We start from the raw sequence: 22,999 nt of genomic DNA on the forward strand, positions 1-22,999 counted from the left end.
GTTATGTTGTCCATCAGCTCTATTTGTGCACCATGCAGTGTTGGAACCAACATAGACACTATCCAAACCAAACTTATTTGGGGCTACTTTAGGGTCTGGCAACAGTGAAATACCCTTCGAGGATGGTAGGGAGAAAATGCACGTCATCCCATTTCTTGAATAGAGGTTTGCATAATCAACCAAGTAGAAAGAAGTGTTGAGATGCATTTAACCTCATTAGTTTCAGTAGGACTGACTCTCTCCAATCCATCAGAGTTGAGCTACATTAGTGAAACTCAACTATTTCCAAATCTCATTTACATAATGGATGAGATGTGAAATGAGCCCAATGCAAGGGGAGCCGCCCCGGAGGCACTAAAGTTTATCACAATATGTAAGAGTTCTTTTAGATCATTGCATTAAATTTCCACTAACAAGATAACAAATTAATTGCATTACTGTACTAGCCCAAAGTCTATTGAGTGGAGAGTACCAGTGAGGAAGGCAGCTGAAGTTTCAAGGACTGTGGGTGGGGAGGGATGCTCAGAGGGATATGATGAATGTTACCTTAGCTTTCTTCTGTCCCTTTAAGAAATTCTAGGCATCTCTGTAATCTGATGGTGGACTTTGGCTTTATTAGTGAGTAAGCGAGGATGAGTAAATCAACTGTATCAGACAAGCCTCAGGACATCTAGAAATTGATCATTCTGCCGAAATAAGCACTCTGTGTTTATTAGCTGGGAGTTCATCACTATCACTTCTCCTCATCCAATTCCTAAGAGATTTCAAAGCCATCATCATGGTATTAGCTCGTCTGACTGAACTACTAGAGATAAAGATTAGGAGATCTATCTAATGATGGGTCTGAGTTCCTGTATTTTTTTTTTCTCTTCTCTTGCAAAGAAGCGAGCTTTTCTAGCACACATTCCATGTCTCTATGTGTATGACTACACACAGTCACAATGTGTTTGCATTTTATAGGATGATTTCAAATAGTGGGGACAAAGGTGGTTCGAAGAAAGGCCACTCAATAAAGCTCTTAAAACAATGCATTGTTCCCGTATATAAGGCATGACTACTTAACAAGGAGGCTGTATGTGAAATTGACTCTCTGGCTGCCACAATGTGTCCATACAGTGGTGATATTAGACTAAGAATAATTAGCTCTCACAGCCACATTTATAATCCTGACATCCTTACATGGCCAGACTCCTACAGAGTTCTTGAGAGATGAGTACATATTGGACTGATCTTTCACAAGCCAGCAAATATGCATTTATCTATTTATACATATATTTATAGACACACATGCATTTAAGCTCCTGATATCAAGCTCTTTTCTCAATGTGGCTTCTAAATAAGCAGTAATCAAAATGCAAATAAGGTGACCCAGTTAGCATCAAGATCTGTATTACCATGCAGATGTGCTCTGCAACTCTGTGCTCTAAAGGTAAAAAGGAAGAAAATACAGAAGAGGTTTATATTAACCAGCAATGACTGCCGGGCCCTTCACATCAGGGAGAATCTAGGGAAGAATCTCCCAGAACCAGGGGTCTTATAGCTTGAATTGCATCTGTCATTTTTGGCTTGGTCTGTTTTAAAGCTGCCCTGTACATGTAGAATAACAAGCATGCACCAGGAGAGCAAGAAGAATGCTCCTGCGAAGTCACAGAATGTAACCTTTGTAACACAGAGCCAACAAGCTGGCCTGAGACAATCCAGGAGTAAGGCTGGAGTTAGAGTCACAGCCCTGCCACCCACTCTCTCTGTGTGACACTGGGCAAAGCAAGTTATATCCCTTTCGGGGCTCAATTCCCCAGAAAGGACTGGACTAGTTCTCTTCCAACTCTAAACTGCCATGATTTCTACTTTGCTGAAGCTCCTTTGGGCTCATCTATTGATGAGGGTTATAACATGCTTTATGGGCATCAGTAGCAAATTCCTAACCTATCTGATCGCCAAAGATGTAAAAAGAGCATACTTGGTGCACTGTGCTACTAAATTGGTTTTAATTACATGTATGCATCCTCTCTTCCCTTGTTAGTATCTTTTGAAAATCCCTTTGTTATATTTTTCAGAGAAGCAGGTACCACTCCATTGTGTCTACATTTTTTTAAGTATGGGAGCAGTTACATCAGCATTCTGTTTGGTTCTATCTGGGCTTAGTCCTTCTGGGTGTGTGTGTGTGTGTGGTGTGTGTGTGTGTGTACGTGCAGAAGTTGACTTAGGTAGGCAAGGGTACTAACCTGAGTTTTAAAGTGTCTTTGAACCTTAAGCTATGTACAAAATGTGTTCTCTGTGTGTATATATGTGTACACTTTTTTTTTCCCTAAGAAGAGTTTCTGATGTCTGAGTTGCAAAAAGATGAAAAAACCTCTAACTCAAGATGTCTCCTCTTTGCAGTTTTGATGTTTGCTGTATTTCCATTATGGGTGATATCTTTGGGTGCATCTAGAAAGTACCTTTCATCTGGTGTGACTTTTTCGCTGTAAAATTAGGAGAGATTGACTTCTACATCATCGGAATTTACTGCATAAAGGATTCTTTAACATAAGTCTCTGTGAAGGCCCAGTAGACAAAATATTATCTTCTCAGCCCATTTCTTCACTTCTAAATTAAGATAAACAAGAACTAATCAGATTTTCCAGCAATTTCTCTGAATGTAGTCAACTTAGAATAGTAGATTCTGACCAAAGAAGAAATGGAAACAGAGTGAGATTCCAAGTTCATCTAGGAATTGTGAAGCAGAGCCTGAAATAGTGCAGTTTCTCAAATCTCCAGTCTCTTAACTTTCATATTAACAAATTATTTGTTTATATTATAGTTCATTAACTATAAGCATTTGTCAAATAGTTTCTTTTTTGTTTTTTTAATTCATTGACTTTTATTACATTTATAGTTGTACAGCGATCATCACAACCATTTTTATAGCATTTCCATCCTTTGTGTCAGCCTTATGCTAGGAAGATATACGAAAATGATATAAAATCTCTGCTTCCTAGGGAATTTAAATCTTGTCAGGGACACACATGACTTGAACATATGAAATAAATTTAAAATGAAACAATTAGTGCTAAGATGATGTAGCGCTAAGTATTAATACTTAACACAATTGAGTGCTTACTGTATCGCAGCACCATAATAAGTATTTTCATATGTGTTAGTTTTTCTATTACTGTTATAACAAACTTCTACAAACTCAGTAGCTTAACCAACACAAATGTATTATATTACATTATTGGAGGTCAGAAGTCCAAAATGAGTCTCACTGAGCTAAAATCAAAGAATCAACAAGACTACATTCTTTCCTGAAAGCCTTAGGAAAGAATCCATTCCCTTGCCTTTTCCAGCTTCTAGAGGTTGTTTGCATTCCTTAATTCATATCCCTCCTCCTCCATCCTCAGAAACAGCAACTTGGCCTCTATATTACCCTCCATCACTACATCTCTTTGTCTGACTCTTCTCTTCTATATATCCTTCTTTTACTTTAATGGACACTTTAGATTACATTTTGACCATCTCATAATCAAGGATACTCTCCAGATGTTAAGGTCAGCTGATTAATAACATTAATTCTCTCTATAACCTTAATTCCCCCTTGCCAGATACATAACACATTTATAGGCTTTAGGACTTGGGGGAAGGCATTATTTTCTGTTTGCCACAATATATAAACTCCTTTAATCCTCAGTAACCTCATTTGATAGATGAGGAAGCTGAGCACAGAGAGTTAGCATGACTTGCCCCAAATCACACATCTAGTAATGTGGGTAGTCTTACACCAGAGAATTGGAATGAGTTTCTTTACTTCAACTGTAGTCTGACGCCAGTGAGTGTGTTTCTTCACTTCAACTCTATTCTGTACTGAAAACAGGTTTCAATTAGAGGGCCATGTGTGAACAAAAGTAATTAGGGCAGCTTCCCCAGAAGGTTTGGGCCCAGGAGAATAGATGGTCCATTCATCCATCCAGCACTAGTATCTATTAAGCTAAGTGCTAGGGATTCAGAAGAAAGTTAGACATGTTTACAGATTTCCAGAATTTTGAAGTTGCCTGCAAGAATTGTCAGGGGAATGAACAAATAATTATACAGCAAGAGATAAATCCTATTGCAGAAGACTATCCAAGATGATAAGACATGTTATATGGGAGGAAGAAACTAACTTTACTGACAATGAGATGTAGGTTTAATTTTTTCCAACTGCCTCTCCAAACTATTTTTCAGTGTTTGTTTTTTACAACTCAGCCCGAGCAACTCTTCTCTCAGTTGCACAAAGAAGGCTTGTTATTCCTGCTTTTGCTCTTGTCATTCCCCAACCCTGGTGGCACCCCCTCCTCTACTTTTAGTTATTGAATTCTACTTATTATTCAAGACTGGCATTTTCGTACCTGAATCTCTCTTCCTGAGTTGGTGGGTTAGCCCCATTCAGAGAGAATCTGTATTCCCTGTGCTTAAGAGTACTTGGCACCTACAGGGCCTTAATGAATGTTGAATTAATATATGGATGAGCACAAGACCACCTCAGACCCCACTGAGATCTCATTTTCCTCCTAATAAGTGGAAGACTCCTTTGGATTTCTGTCTTGTTTTTATCAGTTTTGTAAATATTCCTCTCTTATTCCACTCTCCACTTTTAAACCTTCTCTGCAAAGACAGAGCTCTCATCTTCTGAGTTGTACTATGTGACAATCAAATAACTGTTGTTTGGTTTTTGTTTGTTTGTTTGTTTGTTTTTGCCTTTTTAGGGCTGGACCTACAGCATCTGGAAGTTCTCAGGCTAGGGGTGGAATCAGAGCTGCAGCTGCTGGCCTACACCACAGCCACAGCAACACCAGATCCAAGCCATGTCTGCAGCCTACACCATAGCTCACAGCAACACTGGATCATCTAACCCACTGAGCAAGGCCAGGGATCAAACCCATGTCCTCGTGGATACTAGTCGGGTTCATTACCGCTGAGCCACAATGCAGCTCACTGCATAGTATCCTACTTGAGAGCGACTTTGCCTAAATTTCATGCCTCAAGGTCCTAGAATGAAGTTAAGAGCATTTGACAGAAAACATATTGATAGGGCCACTACCCATGACTGAGCAGGTTGTTGGTTGTTCACTGTCTATTGGCACCCGGCTCAAGAGGAGAAGGCACTGAAATCCAGCCCACGCTTCTCTCTCCAAACCATGATCAGTGCGAGTGTATGTGCACACCGAAAGCCAAACCTTTTCCTAATTTTCACAATGGTGCCCCCTTCTTGCCAAAATCTGGGTCTTTGGGGATTTCCACCTAGGTGGGATGTCTTCTAACAATTCACTCGAAGATACTATATGGGTAGCAAAACCTCTGGCTTTTGATAATTAGAAAGTTACTTTAGGATTTTTTAGTATCCTTATAAAAAGTAACAGCTATCTTTATGCTGTGTAATGACTAATAGAATGTAATTCTTAGAAAACTTAGGGACTTCAGCTGCTTTGACCAGCATCATGTACCTGGTATGGTGGGTGTTCAATAATTACTTGTTAAATTAATGAATAAGATGATGCAGCAAATAACATTTTTCCTGACTTTGGCACAGAAAAATATTATTTTCCAAATCCCAAGGATATCTATTTTTTATTCACTTTATTCTCTAACATATATCCCCTTATTGCTATGAGTGAAGTTCACTTGCAAACAAGAAAAAAATAGCAGTGGGATAATTTGAACAGACAGCCAGTATATGAGAAAAAGGATTATGACCAAGTTTATAGGAGGAGTTTCTGCTTGTGAAAAATGTGTCATTTTTTAGTTTACCCAAAAGTCAATGTATTATGGGGCAGAAAAGAACGTTGAGTTGAATCAGGAGGCATGAATTTGAGCACCACTTCCTCCATACACATGATATGTGAGCTGGGGCAAGTCATCTGGTCCTCTGCGCCTTGGTTTTCTTATTTGTAAATGTGGAGTTTCACCATCTGCCTCTTGTCATCCACAGGGATGCTGCAAGGGGAAAAATAACATAATGCTTGTCATCGCTCTTTGCAAGATTAAAAGCCACTGCCTGCTCAATAAAAAATACCTCTCAGTCCATGCCAAGTTCTGCATTCTACAGTGAAAGGGCCAGGAAGGTGACATAAGGAACTAGCCTTCCCGAAGTTCTTAGTCTCTCACTATACCATCCCTAAGTTTTGTCTCCAGGAAACATCTGCATTTGCACATCTTAAAAATACAAAATTAATTAAGCTATTCAATAAGCCTTTATTAATCACATAGTATTTCCCAGATATATTTCTTTCTGTGGTTGATATTACCAAATGAATTACATATGATCTCCGAATGGTGATTCTATCACCCCGTTTATTTTAAAGAAACTGTGAGATGAGGACCCAATCAGGAGTTAGGATCTAGTTCTTACCACTTCTTGCCAGCTGTGTGATTTTAGATAAGTTATCTGACCTCTTTGAACCTCCATTTTCTCATCTAAAAAAAAAGGGGGAGTAAATAGTACCTGTCCCACAAAGGTTTTGTTTGTTTGTTTGTTTCCCTATAGGCAAAATGAGATAAGTAGATTAACTTTATAAACCTAGAGCAACATACAAATTACTCTATGGTAAGGCTGGTTTTTCCTATCCAAGGTCACAGATCTCATTAAAGGGATCTTGGTAAAGACAGCCACCATAGACCCCCCTTTTCTTCCATGACCCCCATAACCTTGAGCAACCTGAGGAAGAGGTAATTGAACAGCAACTTTGGAAGAAACAGAATCAAAATATCGAAGCTATTGACTCAATATCGACTCACCCTTAAGGCAGTAAACAGTGCTTTGGTCTCTGACCTTTCCGCATCCTGGGGCAGTCAATAACCTGGCCGCTAGATGCAGTGCCTGCCACTGATTCTGATTTGGGAGTACTTTAACCTTGAACTGAGCTCCAAGTAACCAAGGCAACAGGAAGTCAGCTTCTGCGTCAGAGGAATAGGAATCCATAAATCAAGTCCCTAATGCAGATGTGGTATACAGGTAAAGGTTCGAGAGGATAAGTGGTCTCTGAGAAATTACCTTTGAAAATGAGTGACTGTCCCTTGATAGCTACAGCAGAAGTTCAAAGACTTTTAAAAAATGTATCAATAGAGGCCAACAGGTTATGTCAGAGTGTGTTCATATAGGTTTAAATTTTAAATTTCCTCTTGGCTTCTTTGTCTTAATTATGAACAGACGTTGGATCCACAAAATTATTAACGTTGTTATTTTCGCCTTAAAAATGTACTGGCCTTCAAATATGCAAGCCTCAGTACAAGCTGTCCTGCGCCGGGGTTTGGGGATTCTCTAAACACATCTACGAAGTGTGTCTTCATACAGTCTGCTGTTCCAAGTTGACAGAGTGATCTTTTCCCAGATCAAAGCCATCCTCACCTTTCCTCATGCCCCCCTCGGTGTAAGTAGCATGCCACACCTCAGTGGATCCAGTCAGTACAATGCTATATTTGGGTTTCTTTATGGTTGATCTCCAGCCTCAAAAATCCCCCTCCATGGAGAAAGATCAGCCAGGTCCAGATTGGGAGGAACTTGCCAAATGTCCCACCACCATCACCCAGTATTTGTGAAAACTTAGTTCTGAACTGTTCCACATTCATCGGGTCCTTTGGGTACCTCTCCATGGAGCATCAGCTGTCACCTAGGATGAAGGGAAACAAAGACTTCCAGTGGCCAGCCTGCCCAGTGCTCTCTCACCAGGAGAAGTCACCCCTTCCTGTGGATTACAAGTGCTATTATATTAACCTTTGTTTAAAGATTATCTAATACTCTTGCCCACATAGACTACTTCTGGTGTTGTTCTCTTAATCTTTTCAAAACCAAAAAATGTCTGGGAAAACATCAGGACTTCTTTTTTTTTTCAATTTATCTTCAAGTTCATTGGATGGCAAGTAGCAAACTGTACTATAATCCAGAAAATCCTAACTATCTAGGGTTTTCAAGACAGCTAAATAGTGACAATCTGAATTATAATGTTTTAAGTGTCTTTATCACTTTTAACACATTCTGTGCCATAAACACCTGAGTAGCAAAGTACACCCAAAAGAGGTGTGATCAGATCTGCTTTAATGAAATGGTGAGGATTCTCAACATTTGCATGAAAAAAGATTCAACTAAAATGGCTTGAAATTGATCTATTCCCAAGTAAGCTATTAATCCTGTTTATGATACTGTAATATCATCATTTGAGCAAAGAACTACCTGCCCCACTGTGTCCACAGGTACAAGGAGGATCATTGAGTTTTTCCAAAGGAGCTGTTATCCAATAGAACTCTGGTAGTTCAGAGTTCCCAAGGTGTGTATACAAAGGAGGACTGCATCCATGTGATGACAACAGGGCCATGGTGGCACAGAGTTCCACAGCAGGGACTTTTAATCGGATTCTGGGCTGATGTCCCATTGCAGATAAGTTAGCAGCAAGCACATCAGTCAAGCCTACCCCAGTCAAGTGACCATACTCTAAAAGACTTCTAGAGTCTTCCTCAATAGAAAAATAACTTAATACATGTTTGCGGTTTAAAAAAAATTAACAATAAAGAAGTCTAGGGGGCAAAAGTAAAAACTCCCTCATTGACCTTCCTAATGCTCTCTTTCCTCAGACTCACCATGGTTAACTATTTGGATGCATCTCCTTGCAGATGATTCTGTTTGTGTTTTACAATATAGTGCATGTGTATACCTTGCCCATCCCTGGCACACCTGCATATTTCACAAACCAGTGTCATCCAGGGATCGTATAATACTTGCTGAACTTCCTGATTTCTTGATGGTAGTTCTTTGCAGTCTCTCAGTCATAGAATTTGATGTCTGTCCACTCTCACCATCAAAGTGCTATGAAATATGAAATTTAAAAAGCAAAATGGTATTATAATAACAGTGTTGTGAGTACACAACACTGCAAGTGGAAGTTTCAGAGGTTGCATGAAGGGGGAGGAAGGTAGTAGAAAGTAAATAAAAGTGTCAGCATGACTTGCTTTCTTAGGTGGTTACAGGTGTGATGCTAGGGGCCTCTGTGTCCTCAGCGTGAAACATGCTGTACAGTGGCACCATAGTCTACTATGTCAGATGTTAGGGCCACAGGGACCATGATCCCTGAATTTAGCATCTGACTACCTGAAATCTTACAGATCTGACATTAAAAGCTGTACATGAGTTTTGTTAGTTCTTTCCTTCAACATCTCAGAAATGTGTTGTCCTCATCTATAAAATAAAGAAAATGGTAACCTCCATACTACATGCTTCCCAGGGCTGGTATTAGGCCCAAGTGAGCTGGTCTCACTATGGAGGTAAGATGTTACTCTGGGAGGGACCAATGTCACTTGGGTTGCTTAAGGTGGAAAAAAGGGTTAAAAACCTCTGTGAGAAAGCCCCATTTTCTTTATAGTTACTGTCAGTGGCATGTAGCCTACAAATCAAGAAAGTCTGAGTAGATGATTATTCGACATGGATTCAGATACTCCAGCCTTTTAGATGAGTTAGAGAGTGACTTTTTTTGCAGATAGGGATGTAGAAGTTGCCTGGAAATCATTGGTCATGTCAGGGAAGAGAACTGAGGCTTTGCTGGCTGGTTTCAGTTTGGTCTGAGCAGCAAGTTACAATAGTGATAGTAGTAGGATAGGAATAATCACAATGGGAAGCATGCATATAGCATGGACTAAGTGCCAGACACTGTTGATTGATTCATGGATACCTGCAACCACCCTTATCGGATAATACTGTTCCATCTAACCGGCACAGTTATGGAAGCTTAAAACTTAGAGAGGTTAGGTAACTTGCTCATGATCACACAGCTGAAAAGTAAGAGAGCCTGGATTTGAGCCCAGCAAACAAGGCTCCAGAACAGCTCTTATAATTTGTTAGGTAGAGATTTCCAGGCCCTTGCAGGAGCACCTAATGAGAGTCTACCCAGGCTTTTTAACATCATAATGAAGCAGGAGATAGGTGGGTGTGGAGAAAGCCCAGGCCAGGTTTATTAAGAGATATGAGAGAAGATAGATGTGGAGGAAATATAGACCCAGGCAGGCTGGTGGGCAGTGGAAAGGGAGAGAGAAACACAGACTGAGAGGAAGAACAAAAGTGGAAGAGAGCAACATGTGCTTTGGAGGTCTTTTAACTCACTTGTATGGGGGCTGTCCTTACAGGCTTCCTCTGGCTTTGGCCTGACTCAAGGTCCTGTCCTCAGGTTGGATTTTAGCACAAGGGCCTCTGGACGTTGACAGGATGGACTATTCCTCTGGTGCCCCTCCTTTCTCTGACCCCTGAGGAACCTTTCTGCAGTGTATAGTTCTGGAGGTATCCTTGACCTCAAGAATGAGAAATAGATGGTCTCTATCTTTTATCCAAGCAGGATGCTACTTTTATCTTGAAGTTATCTGTATGCAGAGAACAGATTACAGTTGCTCAGCCAAGGACCCATCTATCCCCTGCTTTAGTAAAGACATGACTTACGATGCTTATTATGACAGATACTCAGAGATCCCCAAGTTCAGCTCTTACTTAGCCTAGTCACTGTTGTTACCCACGGGTCCCCACAGGGCATTTTCCACCTTCAGCAGGCTACTGTCTCATCGGAATCACCCTCACTCCTCACCCATGACTTAGAAGTCCCTCTTCTCAGCACCAGGAATGCCCTTTCTTCACACTTGCTGCTCTGGCATGAGCTCAGGGAAGCCCCTCCTCACATCTTTCCACACTAATCCCTACCTCCTGGAACTTCTCAAAGCACCTAGGATGAATAACACACAGGCCTGGCCACCGTTGTTGCCCAGTTTTCCCTACTCATTTAGTCTTGCCTCCCCAGCTGGATGAGATGAGAATCCTCTCTAGGATGGGATCCACTTCTCCCCTCCATGCTGTGCACACCACAGCCTGTACAAAGACAGGCTTCTTCGCCCGTGGAAGGCAAAGAATGCATGATGGATTACACTGCTTCACTAGGCCTGTGACCCGACCCCCACTTCCAGACAGCCAACCTGAAATGTTGTCATCCCTAACCTCAGCCAGAAAATCATGCTGCTAAGTTTTTGTTTTGTTTTGTTTAAACATACCAAAAGGTCATTCTTGTACCAGAAGGAGGTCAGATCATTTGATGATTTCCTCAGGTCACTTTCATGTTTTATGTTGTCTGTCTTCCTGTTTCTTTAAAATAACTGTAGGCTTTGGTGTTATTATTTTTTAGGGCTACCAAGTCCCCACTTAAAAGTGGACCAAACAGCAACGCATGGTAAGAATGAGAGCTCAGCAACCACCATGATGACCAGGAAGAAGCCAGCCACAGTGGACAGTGTTGCAATTCCACCAGCCCCAGTGTTATCTCTCCTTGCTGCATCTGCAGCAACGTCGGACGCAGGTGAGCACATTCCAGATGCTTTGGGTTCACCCCAGTGAAAGCGGCATGGAGAATCCCCTCTAGGAATGTGCTATTGAATACAGGTAAGTGTTCTCTGCTCAGTCAACCACCCACAGACACCAAGCACGTGAGCTGATTCAGCCCCAGATTTTTCAAATGGGAGGATTTTTCTAAGAAAGGAAGGAGATCATCTCAGAACCTGGAGGTAAGGGTCAGAGAGTACTAATAAGAGTATGAATTACTCTTTATCAAACCCTAGTAATTATTAATCTCTGCTTATATGACCTACATATGTTATCTCATGTAACTCATAAAAGAACTCTGTGATGAAATACGTGTGTCTTCTTCCAGAATAGGAGGCTAAGGGGAAAGAAACTTGCCCCAGAACCTGTGGACAGTCAGGATTCCAACTCAGGTCCAGAACCCATACTCTTAACCACTGCATTTTACTATGTCCTATGCTTACCAGGGTTAGAAGACAGTAATCAGAGTTTCCCTAAGGCCTTGATTCATTCCACCCCACAATGTCACAAATTCCTCAGCAGTCGCCAGAATCCTCACTGACAGTTGGTGGAATATAAACTCCTTAATCAGACTTCCCACGTGCTCTGCCTTGAGCTCCTCCCCACATCACTGAGCACCAGTCCCTACGCCAACACCATGTTGCCACGCTCATCCCTACCCTGAGTAAAAGAGGCCTTGGACTTGGTTTAATACCTTTGTTTGAAGTCAGCCTTACTCAGTTTCTATTCACATCCCATAGATCTTCAAGGTCCGGTGAGTCACACCTCTGAATGCCTGTGGCATCCAGTGTCTCTGCCATGCATATACCACCCACTCCTAGACGACGTAAGAAACTCTTTAACTTCTCCCTCATGACAGAATTGTACATACCAGAGATAGAATCCAGGATTTAGATTCCTGCTATCCTCATGGCACACAGAGTGATGGCACATTCCGTAAAATTTGTTGAATTCATGCACTGTTAAATGTTAAGCATATTGCAGTATTTAGAAATGCCTGTTATGATTAGAAGCCCAGGAAGAGACTCATTACTGATATTCACTTTCAAGGCATCTTCTAATTCAGCAGGTTGCTTTAAGTAGAGAACTCAACTTGTCTACATCCCTACCTCCTGCCTGGAAATCACTGGTAATTAGAAAAGGAGCCCATCTGAAATAACATAAAGAAATATTTGGAATGACACTTCCCCAATTGGGTTTCACAAAGCATTAGTAGATGTTTTGTGATAAAAGATGTTTCCATGGTTAGATGAGGGTGAGGGATGCAGCACTGCACCTGTGTCCTTTCTGCAGGGTTTTCAGAGCCTTTAATTGACCAATGCACACTATGAGGTTCCAAGAGGGAGAGACATGAGTTCATGATCTTACCTGACCACAAAACTCATTTTTCTGGGAATAGCTCTTCACATCTCTTGGAAATGCTATTCTTCCCAGCTTTTGGGGAAATCTTGCTCTGAAGAGATGGGATCATCTTTCCAATATGATCAAGAATCTTAACATCTTTCTCATGCTAGGTGGGAAATGAAAAAGTTTTGATGGAAATGCCAGGTAAATGATGCCAGCACTGAGAACAAGAAGGGGTGGTAGGACAGAGGGTCACATAGGAATGGGAAAGAAGCTGCCCCCAAGACCTGCCGGGTTAGCAGCACCTTTGTGGGGAGGCAGCCAAGATGGAGGAACACTGAGGACAGTGTCTGAGAACTGGGCACTGGTGCCATGCCTGGAACTCTAGGAAATCATCAGTTGGCTGGGGTGAAAGATTTGGGGTGAGATCTGCAGACCCACCCAGATAATTGCTTACTCAACCTTGTCAGTTAAGCTCTGGAGACCCCCTTTTGTGGATTTAGAAATTAGCCTGCATATTTCCACCTTTGCCTGCCAAGCACTGATATTTCCCAGAGGCAGAAAACAGGTGATCCCCCATTTTCCTTTCCTGAACTCTTTCCACACTGTGTGAGAGAACGCATTCATGGGATCCCACACTTCTAAGGGCTTGCCTCCTCTATTTGCATTCAGTAATTTACAGATATGCCAAACGGGCGTCGAAACAGGTGGGCGTTCAACTTTTAAACCTGTCTCTCTGGTAATCAGAGCTGAGCCAGAGCTCTCCTGTTTCAGGATGCAGGAATGGGCTGTTTATTTTTGGCAGTGCTAGAATGAGACCCTCATGAGAATTTCGCAGATTTGGTCCATTTCCGGGTCTCAGGCTGCTGAGCACAACTTTTTCAGGAAAACAGGCTAGAGATCTGCTCCAGGTGCTGGAGGCCAGACCTTCCTGAGATTCCGCTCCCCACAGACAAACGTCTTCCCACAAACCTCACAGGGTTAAGGTTGCACGGCCTGGGCTCGTGGCCAACACCCTGTTTCACACTAAAAAAACCGATGCTCTCAAGATTCAGAGACTTGCCTGAGGTCATGCAGTTGGATGGGAACCCAAATTTCTTGATTTACTGCCTAATTTCCAGTGGACTCTCACTTCCATCATAGGCCCAAGAGTAGCAAAGGCAAAGAATAGCAAAGGGAGTCTCTAATTATGGACTTCTACTTCTTTTAGAGAAGTGAGTGAAACTCATAATTTGTTAACCAAAGTCAAGCATACAGAAGGCAGTTAATAAATAGTTTCTGGGTTTCGTTTCATTCAGTTGGGCACTTGTACATTTTCTATACGACATGTTGAGACAACTCGATCACTGTTTTCTTTAGAGGCCCATCTTTCACTCTAAGGTAATTTAGAATTACCTCTGGTTATCTACAAAAATCAACTTATTTTTCACTAGGTCATCATTTCTACAGAATGGTTTTGAAGACCCAGACATGTGCAGAGGAAAAAAAAAAAAAGGAAAGAAGAGTAAAACTAAGTGGCTTATAAAGCAGAATTAATTTAAGAAAACATTTATTAAGATTTGTAAAATACTGAAATAATTCAAATAATTAGAAAATTATTTTATTCAAAAATAAAGGAAACTAAGGTGCCTAGTGCAGTAACTAACACATAGTAGATGCTCAATAAATAATCACTGAGTGAAATGAATGCTTACAAGGCAGGAGCTACATGCTTAATATTGGAACTGCTTGACATGCAGATGGAAAGCATTTGACAAACATGTGCTAGGCTGTTGGTAACTACTTGCCAAATAAATAATCAATCTGTAGTCCTAATGGTACTTTTTCAAACAGGTGATCTCTAGTATAAGGGAAAAAAAAAACGGAATATTTTCCACCTTATTTTGTAAACATTATAATGTGGAAGAAATGAATGTGAGTCAGAAGTTTAAGATTACGTCTTATCTAGCTCGTGTGTGTGTGTGTGTGTGTGTGTGTGTGTGTATTTTTGTTTGTTTAAGGCTGTTTTTTAGCTTCTCAGAGTCTGGGAGTCATGCTGATTATGAAGTTATTGATTTGGAGGAGGAGGTGGAAGAGGAGCTGTAGGAGAGGGTAGCCAGACTGAGAACATGTCAGTTTGTGAGCTACTGGGAAGGGGGGTGGCAGTGGCTGCCACTGGTGCTCAAGCAGGTCAGCCTTCATGATCAAACTGCTCAATAGCTATTGATCAGCTGCGGTCCCCTGGCACAACAAAGGAGGTCTGGTTCAAGGGAGCACTGCATCATTATTGTCAGTAATTAGGGCTAATGCAGTGAAAGCTTCGATAAAAATTTGTTCAAAATGATGCAGAATTTGAAATAAATTCTGTTGCACTGTCCCAATAATGATTTAATAACCACACCAGATCTGTACCTGAATAAGCCTAATTTTTCTGATCTTCTACATATTGAACTAAATTCTGAGGGAGGTTATGCAATGTGTAGAGAGTGCGTGATTTCACCACGGAAACATGTCTTGCCCCAACTTTGTATTTAAGATGAGATTATATTAAGTAAATTACATATTTTGTAGGAGAAAAAAATTTTTTTCTATGGTTCTGCCCCTGAAAGTCTAGGGAAAACAAGCAGAGAAGCATCTCTTTCTCTTTCTCACTCTCTCTCTCATACACATACCCACACACACTGATAGCCTCTCATCTTAACTCTAAGTAGGAGGAGTTCCCACTGTGGCATAATGGGATCGACAGCATCTCTGCAGCGCCAGGACACAGGTTCGATCCCCAACAGGGATGGTGGGTTAAGGATCCAGTTTTGCCACAGCAACTTGGATCTGATCCCCTGGCCCAGGAACTCCACATGCCATTAGGTACCAAAAAAAAAAAAAAAGGTATGTATCAGGGTTGCTATCAGCAGATCGCACCTGCTCAAGGTGTAGCCCTGTTAGCAATGACAGAGGGAAGCAGAGTGAGCACAGCTCTTAGTTTGTAGTTTGTGTCTATTTCATATCAAGGCTAACACATAATTCTCTCAAACTGTGTGATCTGCCTTATTTAAAACTATCAGAGCCTATGAGCTAGTGAAAACACTTAAATTTCACACATCTATTAAATTTTTAGACATTTTGCTTCTAAAAGCAAAGCCTGATATTAGGTAAACCATTTAGTTATTAAACCAAACTCTTGGCCCATTCAGAACTGACCGATACCTGTAACCAAGATGTAAAACCTTCAGCTTGAAAAATTACCTTTATAAATTAAAGAATGAATTCTAATTTGGAATCAGAATAAATCCAGTATTCTGGTGGCTGGAGCAAAATGATTATGAAAAATTGCTTCTGGAGTTCCCGTCGTGGCGCAGTGGTTGACGAATCCGACTAGGAACCATGAGGTTCGGGTTCGGTCCCTGCCCTTGCTCAGTGGGTTAAAGATCCGGCGTTGCCGTGAGCTGTGGTGTAGGTTGCAGACACGGCTCGGATCCCGCGTTGCTGTGGCTCTGGCGTAGGCCGGTGGCTACAGCTCCGATTCAACCCCTAGCCTGGGAACCTTCATATGCCGCGGGAGCGGCCCAAGAAATAGCAACAACAACAACAACAACAACAAAAAAAAGACAAAAGACAAAAAAAAAAAAAAAAAATTGCTTCTAAGTCCCAAATTCTAGGATGCCCGATTTTCCTCTTAATCAACTACCATTTATGGAAAGGACCCAAAAATGATGAAATAATATCTGGGTGCAAATGCAAAAAGCAATGAACCAGAATTTAAAATTGTAAAGTTATTTATTTTATTTGCTTTTTGTCCTATGTGGAATCATGCCCCTAACCAAAATAATGGGTTAATTCCGCCAAAAGTCTTGTCTTCCCAGAACTAAAGTAGAGCAAATAAATGTAATTTAATAGGCTCTGAACATCTGAGAGCCATAAGTATATCAACTGAAGAAGTCATCAAGTTGTAAAATGAAGTTCTGTTAAATCCAGATTAATCACTTAAGATATACAATCAAAAAAGTTCAAAAAGATCTAGAGAAAATAAAGCTTTCCTTTAAAAATGAATTGTTTAAATTTTCTGGAAAGTGCTACCTACTGGCTCGTGTGGAAGCGGCACAGAATGGTTGTTAGCCTAAAAAGCTCTATTGAACATGAGGCTCGTGAAGAGGCCCTCCCTTTGGCTCTGGGCCCTGAAGAGACCCAGGGTCTGTGCTTTCATGCTTCCCTGAAAACCCCATCACACAAAAGCCTTCTTAAAAAACCTCCAACATTTCTTTTGCCCCAAAAGGAGAAAATAAGCTCCTTTCTGATTGAAACTGGACATCTTAGAAAAGCTGAGCTGTTCCCGTGGCCAAGGCTATAAACATCCCCACAAAGCACCAAACTCTCCAGCATCTGACCCCTGCCTGCTGCTACAACTCTATCTCCTTAGAAATGTCAGCCAGCACCAAACTCCTTGGGAATCCCTACTTTTGGAGTATAATTTTCAACGAACTAAAAATTCATGTCAAAGATTCACTCAGCTCTTTAATAAGGAAGTCAACATGGTGATAGAACTGGTCCAAAAAGAATTCGAAGAAGAGTTCCCACTGTGATGCAGCAGGTTAAGGATCCAGTGTTGCCGTAACTATGGCAAGGGCAGGTCACAGCTGCAACTCAGATTCGATCCCTGGCCCAGGAATGCTACAGGTGCACCCCCCCCCAAAAAAAAAGAAGAAATGGTCGTTACGGGAATGTAGACATTGGAAAAAGACTGTAGAGCAAGATTGCTTAGTTAATGTCTTAATGGGCAATAAAACCATAACCTCTGGGCTTATCTTTTCTACTGAAAGAAATCATTTGCATATTTTCTGGGCAAAAATCCACAGGTTACCTGGTAGAATCTGGGCCTTTAGTCAGTATTGGATGGTGACTCTAATAAGGGTACATTTCCTTAGCTAATTAGTAATTCTTGGACAAACCTGTAAAATGACACTCTGAGACTCTGGAAAGGCATGCACCCTTCCATTTGCCTTGTTTCTAGGTGGTGGCTCATTTTTCTTTCCATCGCACATGGGGTATACAACATTCCAGTGGACCACTTGTGTTCTTACTTCTGATCACCTGCATTGGATCTCAGTGTTCCCATCTGTGAAATGGGAAAGCCTACCTCCAAGTGTAGAGGATTGTGGTGAGGAATACATGAGGTCATAGTTATGAAAATCTTAGCAGTGCTTGATGCATAGAAGAGTTCAGCCAATGTGTGCCATTGTGGCTGCTACTATTATTGTAATTATTGTCATTGTTCTCACCTGTTTTCACCCTGGAATATTACTGTCTCCCTCACCCACTCCTCAAGCCATTTGGATATTAAATTCATGATTATTCTTTAAGACTCTAGGAAGGCTTCCCTTACACCCACTTTGAGAATCACTCCATGGCCAATTGATCTGCTGTGCCCCATGACTCTCCACAAGCACATTGATCATCAATCCCTACATTTATTTTTATTTTTTTATTTTTTAATTTTTTTTTTTAGCTTTTTATCTTTTCTAGGGCCACTCCCATGGCATAGGGAGGTTCCCGCTAGGTTTAATTGGAGCTACAGCTGCCAGCCTAAGCCAGATCCAAGCCGAGTCTGCAACTTACACCACAGTTCACTGCAACACCGGATCCTTAACCCACTCAGCGAGGCCAGGGATTGAACCCACAACCTCATGGTTCCTAGATGGATTCGTTAACTGCTGAGCCATGATGGGAACTCTGATCCCTACATTTAACATGGTGTCTGTGTCCCTCACTGCACTGTCCACTCCCCTGTTGTCAGGCCTTATTGAACTTTGAAATCCTGATACCTGATACCTATGAAGAGCAAATAATAGCTATTCATTAAATATTGGTCAAAATGCATTGAACAACTACTGTTCCCTGCACAAAACTTTCTGGTGCATAAAAAACACTTACTCTGGCATTCTCTTTATTCTGGTTAAGAGGTTATGATTTGCAGTTATCTTGCACATCAGTCCTAGAAACAGCAAACCATCCTGAGACTACTCAGCAGAGGAAGAACCTGAGAGGGACTTCTTGGGCCTCCAGAAACTTTCGTTTGGTAATGGCAGGCCAGTCCCTGGCTAATCCACCAGGATTTTCCTTCAGGGAAGATTATTTTCAAGTGAAAGAATCAGCCTAGATGGCAATGCATGTGTATGTCTTTATTTAGGAAAGGAGGAACACGTAAGTGTCTCCCTTCACTCAGAGGGGTTTTTCAGGTTGAGCCTCTCAATGGAAAGCTGGAGATTGAATTGGCTTAGTCTGTAACTTAATTATTTTATGTATATGGGTCTTGAATTGTGGCCTGAGTATTGACTTCCTAAGGACAGTAACCATTTCCTATTCAGGATTTGTCCCATTCATGGCCTATTGAGTACCCCATGAATTCCCAGAACCTTGGATTAAGTGGGATGAGAACAAGAGAAACAAAATCCAAGAACACTACTATTAAGCAACATATAATCATATTTGGGTGTCAAGAACCTCATGCAGTGCTCAGTGTGTAGTAGATACTCAGTAAATACATCTGGACTGAATTTAACTAATTTTCTCTCTCTGGAGCTGAGATTTTAGGAAAGACAGAAGGTTTAATGACAGGTTCTAAAGTGCTATGTCTGTGAGAAGTTTAACTCAATTTATCTTCCCTGAATGCTTTGTGCAGATTATACTCCCAGCCACCTCTTGCCACAGTCAGACCCTCTTAAAAATAGAGTAATGATAATAATACATTTTATCTTCTTCCCAGTGATCATATCATTCACACCTCCATTGAAGCCCAGTGGGAGGCTTGGCTGCGAGGCATCACACACAGGAGGAGTCAGGTGCGATTATTGTAATGAGGACTCCACGCTCGGAAAGGCGGGAAAGAAAACCTCCCATACGTGAAGCGATTTCTATTAAGATACTCATTTTCTATCAAATATTCAAGCTCCTCTTTATAAATAGGAGAGAATGAAAGGATACTCTTCCAGTGCAGATTTGATGTGGCTGAGAAAGGATGGGCACAAATATTTTATGATCACTTTTGAGATGAAAGTGGTGTGTCTACCCTATTCGTTGGCCCTTTCCATTTCCAGAAGTCTAATTAAGTTGTTGGTTTAATGGTGGTAAGATAATTTAGTGGCAACTGAAAGCAATTGTGTTAATGAGAAGGAGGGACAGTACCTTAGCTTTCCTGTAATTAATGGAGAGTTTTTGAAAAACTTCTTGGTTCCAGTGACGTTGGCATACTGAGCCCAGCTGTGGAGAAGGGGGACAAGGTCTTGCTTGCTTATTGCTGCAGAAATGGCCTCAGGCATCATGGAAGAACTGTGTAATGACTGCCGTTAAGAATGATCTTTAGTGGTCCAGGCAGGCTGCAGTCAGTCTAAGAGACTGGAGAAAGAGGTTTAGAGAAAATAGGTGTGACAAAGAGAAAGAGACAGACAGACACAGATATAAGCCACCTGCAGCCCTCTCCACTCTACCTTTGAGAGTCACCGAAGTAATCCCAGAGCACCTCCCAGGGGACCTCCTTCTCCTGCTGTGTAAGCTGGGACTAGACAAAACTACATTAGAAGGAATCTCTGCAAAGCCCTTCATGTTGCAGATGAGGAAATTGAGCCCAGAGAAGTGAACTGCATTACAAATATTACCTGCTAGCAGTTAAGAAACCTGGACTCTTTCTGACCACCACGTGGATGTAAAATGGAAACTGGGTTTGGAATTGAAGGACCAGTGCTATTTATGGCCTACAGTATATGCAATACATACATTCTAAATGAGACTTCTAAGTCTCAGTTTCCTCATCAGTGAACTGGGAAAAATAATTCCTACTTCTTAGGCAGTGGTGAGAAAGATGAAACAGTAGATTAAAATGCCAATCACCTATTCAAACAACATATCACCATTTTATAACCCCTCTTATGTCAAAAATGAAGTCATGTCATGCCATGATTTAATCATGTTAAGTCATAATTTAGTCCTATTATGCCTCAGATAACACTCATTAACTATCTCTGGAAATTTTCTCCTCACTACCTCCTCCAAATATCTTTATCTCAGGGCACTGTCAAAGCCCTCTTACCTATAGAGTTTAATATTGAACTCATCTTATTGGAACATCTATAAGGCTTTGTTACAAATTGTCAAATATTTTTGAAGCAGCTGCCACAGTGATACATACATGTAAAGATGAGCCCTTGCCCTAGGGGAACTTTGACACCATTTGAGAAGGCCTGACTCTGCAACATGAGGTGACCAAATCATATTTAAAACTGAAATAGTGCGAATAACAATCTCAGATCCTAAACAGAGCTATCATCTAGCAACCAATAAGTCAGGAATTTGCAATGGAATGGCACTAAGGGAGTTCAGAGGACACTGAGATGATCTGGGAAGAGAAGGGTTTGGATGGCCTTCTAAGGGTGGATCAAGTTAAATAGACAGAATCAGGAGGGACAGGTTTACAACATCGCTAAGACAGGAGTATGTGTGGAAATAATGACTGGTAAGGCTAGAAGAGAGGTTTGGGGTTAGAACCTAGAGCAGCTGAAACTCTAAATGAGTCAAGATGACCCTTCTGAAGGGCATGACAGCAAAAATAAAGCCATGAGCCAATAGCTGCCTGCAGTTGTATTTTGATTGGCCTATACAGGTTTATATATTTTTTCATTTTTAAAGTTTCATTGAAATATAGTTGATTTACAATGTTGTGATAATTTCTGCTGTACAACAAAGTGATTCAGTCATACGTAAACATATATCCATTCTTTTTCAAATTCTTTTCCCATATGCGTCATCACAGAATATTGAGTTCCTTGTGCTATACAGAAGGTTTCCATTGACCACCTGTGCCATATACAATAGAGTGCATGTGCCAGTCACAAACTCCCAATCCACCCCTCCCCTACAACTTTCCCCTTTGGAAATTATAAGTTTGTTTTGAAGTCTGTGAGTCTGCTTTTTAAAAATTAATTTGCATGTTGTGACCATCAGAAAATTTACATAAAAATTGAGTTCTCTGGCTGTCTGAAACAGATTATCTGATAACTCTAGGCAGTTAATTCCTACCTGGCAGCAATTGACTGATACAGAAAAACATTTGCTCCATTGGATGAGCTATATTCACTTTAGTTTCCCATGTCTTCCCATATTCCCTGCACTTTCCTTCATAATCCTGGCCAACCTCACTCATTATATTGGCTGTCTGGCTCCCCATAGCCAACCATTAAAGGCATTTCCTGGAGAAAGTGGCAGGATCAAAACAACATGCAAGAAGGCCTAATCTCACAAAAGCAGCATAGATGATCTGTAGCAATACCTTGTGTTATTTAACTACAGAACTTTGAAATTGTGAACTTGAGAGAAATTCTGTGCTCTGAGGCAGTCATTAGTAGAAAATCAACAGGGGAGTTCCCTGGTGGCACAGAGGGTTAAAGACCTGGTGTTGTCACTGCTGTGGCCTAAGTTCCATCCCTGGCCCAAGAACTTCCTCATGCTATGCCTGCAGCCAGAAGGAAGAAGGAAGAAAGAGAGAGAGAGAGAGAGAGAAAGGAAGGGAGGAAGAAAGGAAGGAAGGAAGCAAGGAAGAAAGAAAGAAAAAAGAAAGAGAAGAAAAGAAAATGAACAGGGAAACCCAGATTTTCTCACTCCTTGTCCAGTTCCTTGTCTTTCTTATTTGCTTTCTTAAGGAAATAAGGTATGATATTTTCTTTGAAATAGGGCAACTCTTGTTTGAATCTTTGAGTCCATGACTCTTAAAATGTATGCCTTTGGGACAATTATTTAACCTCTCAGTTTTCATATCTGTATAGCAGAGATAGTAGTGTCATCATTTGGTTGCTATTACAATTAAATGAAGAAGTATGTGAAACACTGCAGAATGCATGGTAGATTCTCCAAAAATGTGTTTCTCCCCCTTTTCTATGGTGTCATATAAGAGCAGAGATGATGGCTTCCACTAACCTTGTGTGGTCTATGGTATGACACAAAAATAGAGTGAATGAATGACTCCAAATCACTTACACCTTTCCCCCAACAGAAACAAATAAAAGTCCTTTTTCTCCCCTCTCCCCCACCTAAGACTCCTAAAATGTGACATCTGTTATTTTAATGTCCTTTGTAAGTAACTCTGCTAGTTTGTTTTATGAGGCCTGCTTTTGCAAGAGACATGAGGGGAGAATATAGCTGCTCACCATCTCTCTCAAAATCTCTCACCTGTTGAAGAATCCTCTCTCCCAGGAATTGTTCTGTGTTCCCTTAAAACCTCTTTGAACTAAGAGAGACCAGATAGCCTTCACACAACAATAAGGAAACGTGAATCTGCGC

The 22,999-nt window shown here is 41.1% G+C and overlaps 1 protein-coding gene across 6 annotated transcripts in view; it reads left to right on the plus strand.

The window, feature by feature from the left end:
* Positions 1–22,999, plus strand: part of SETBP1 (SET binding protein 1) — a 371,229-nt gene that overhangs the window by 330,022 nt on the left and 18,208 nt on the right. For all 6 annotated transcript variants that reach the window (XM_013988555.2, XM_021092436.1, XM_021092441.1 and 3 more), the window contains one exon: positions 11,163–11,333. In XM_013988555.2, the coding sequence (XP_013844009.2) occupies positions 11,163–11,333 (171 nt within the window). The remainder of the gene's footprint in view (positions 1–11,162; positions 11,334–22,999) is intronic.

The sequence above is a fragment of the Sus scrofa genome, chromosome 1, assembly GCF_000003025.6.
Source record: "Sus scrofa isolate TJ Tabasco breed Duroc chromosome 1, Sscrofa11.1, whole genome shotgun sequence".
Classification (NCBI taxonomy): domain Eukaryota; kingdom Metazoa; phylum Chordata; class Mammalia; order Artiodactyla; family Suidae; genus Sus; species Sus scrofa.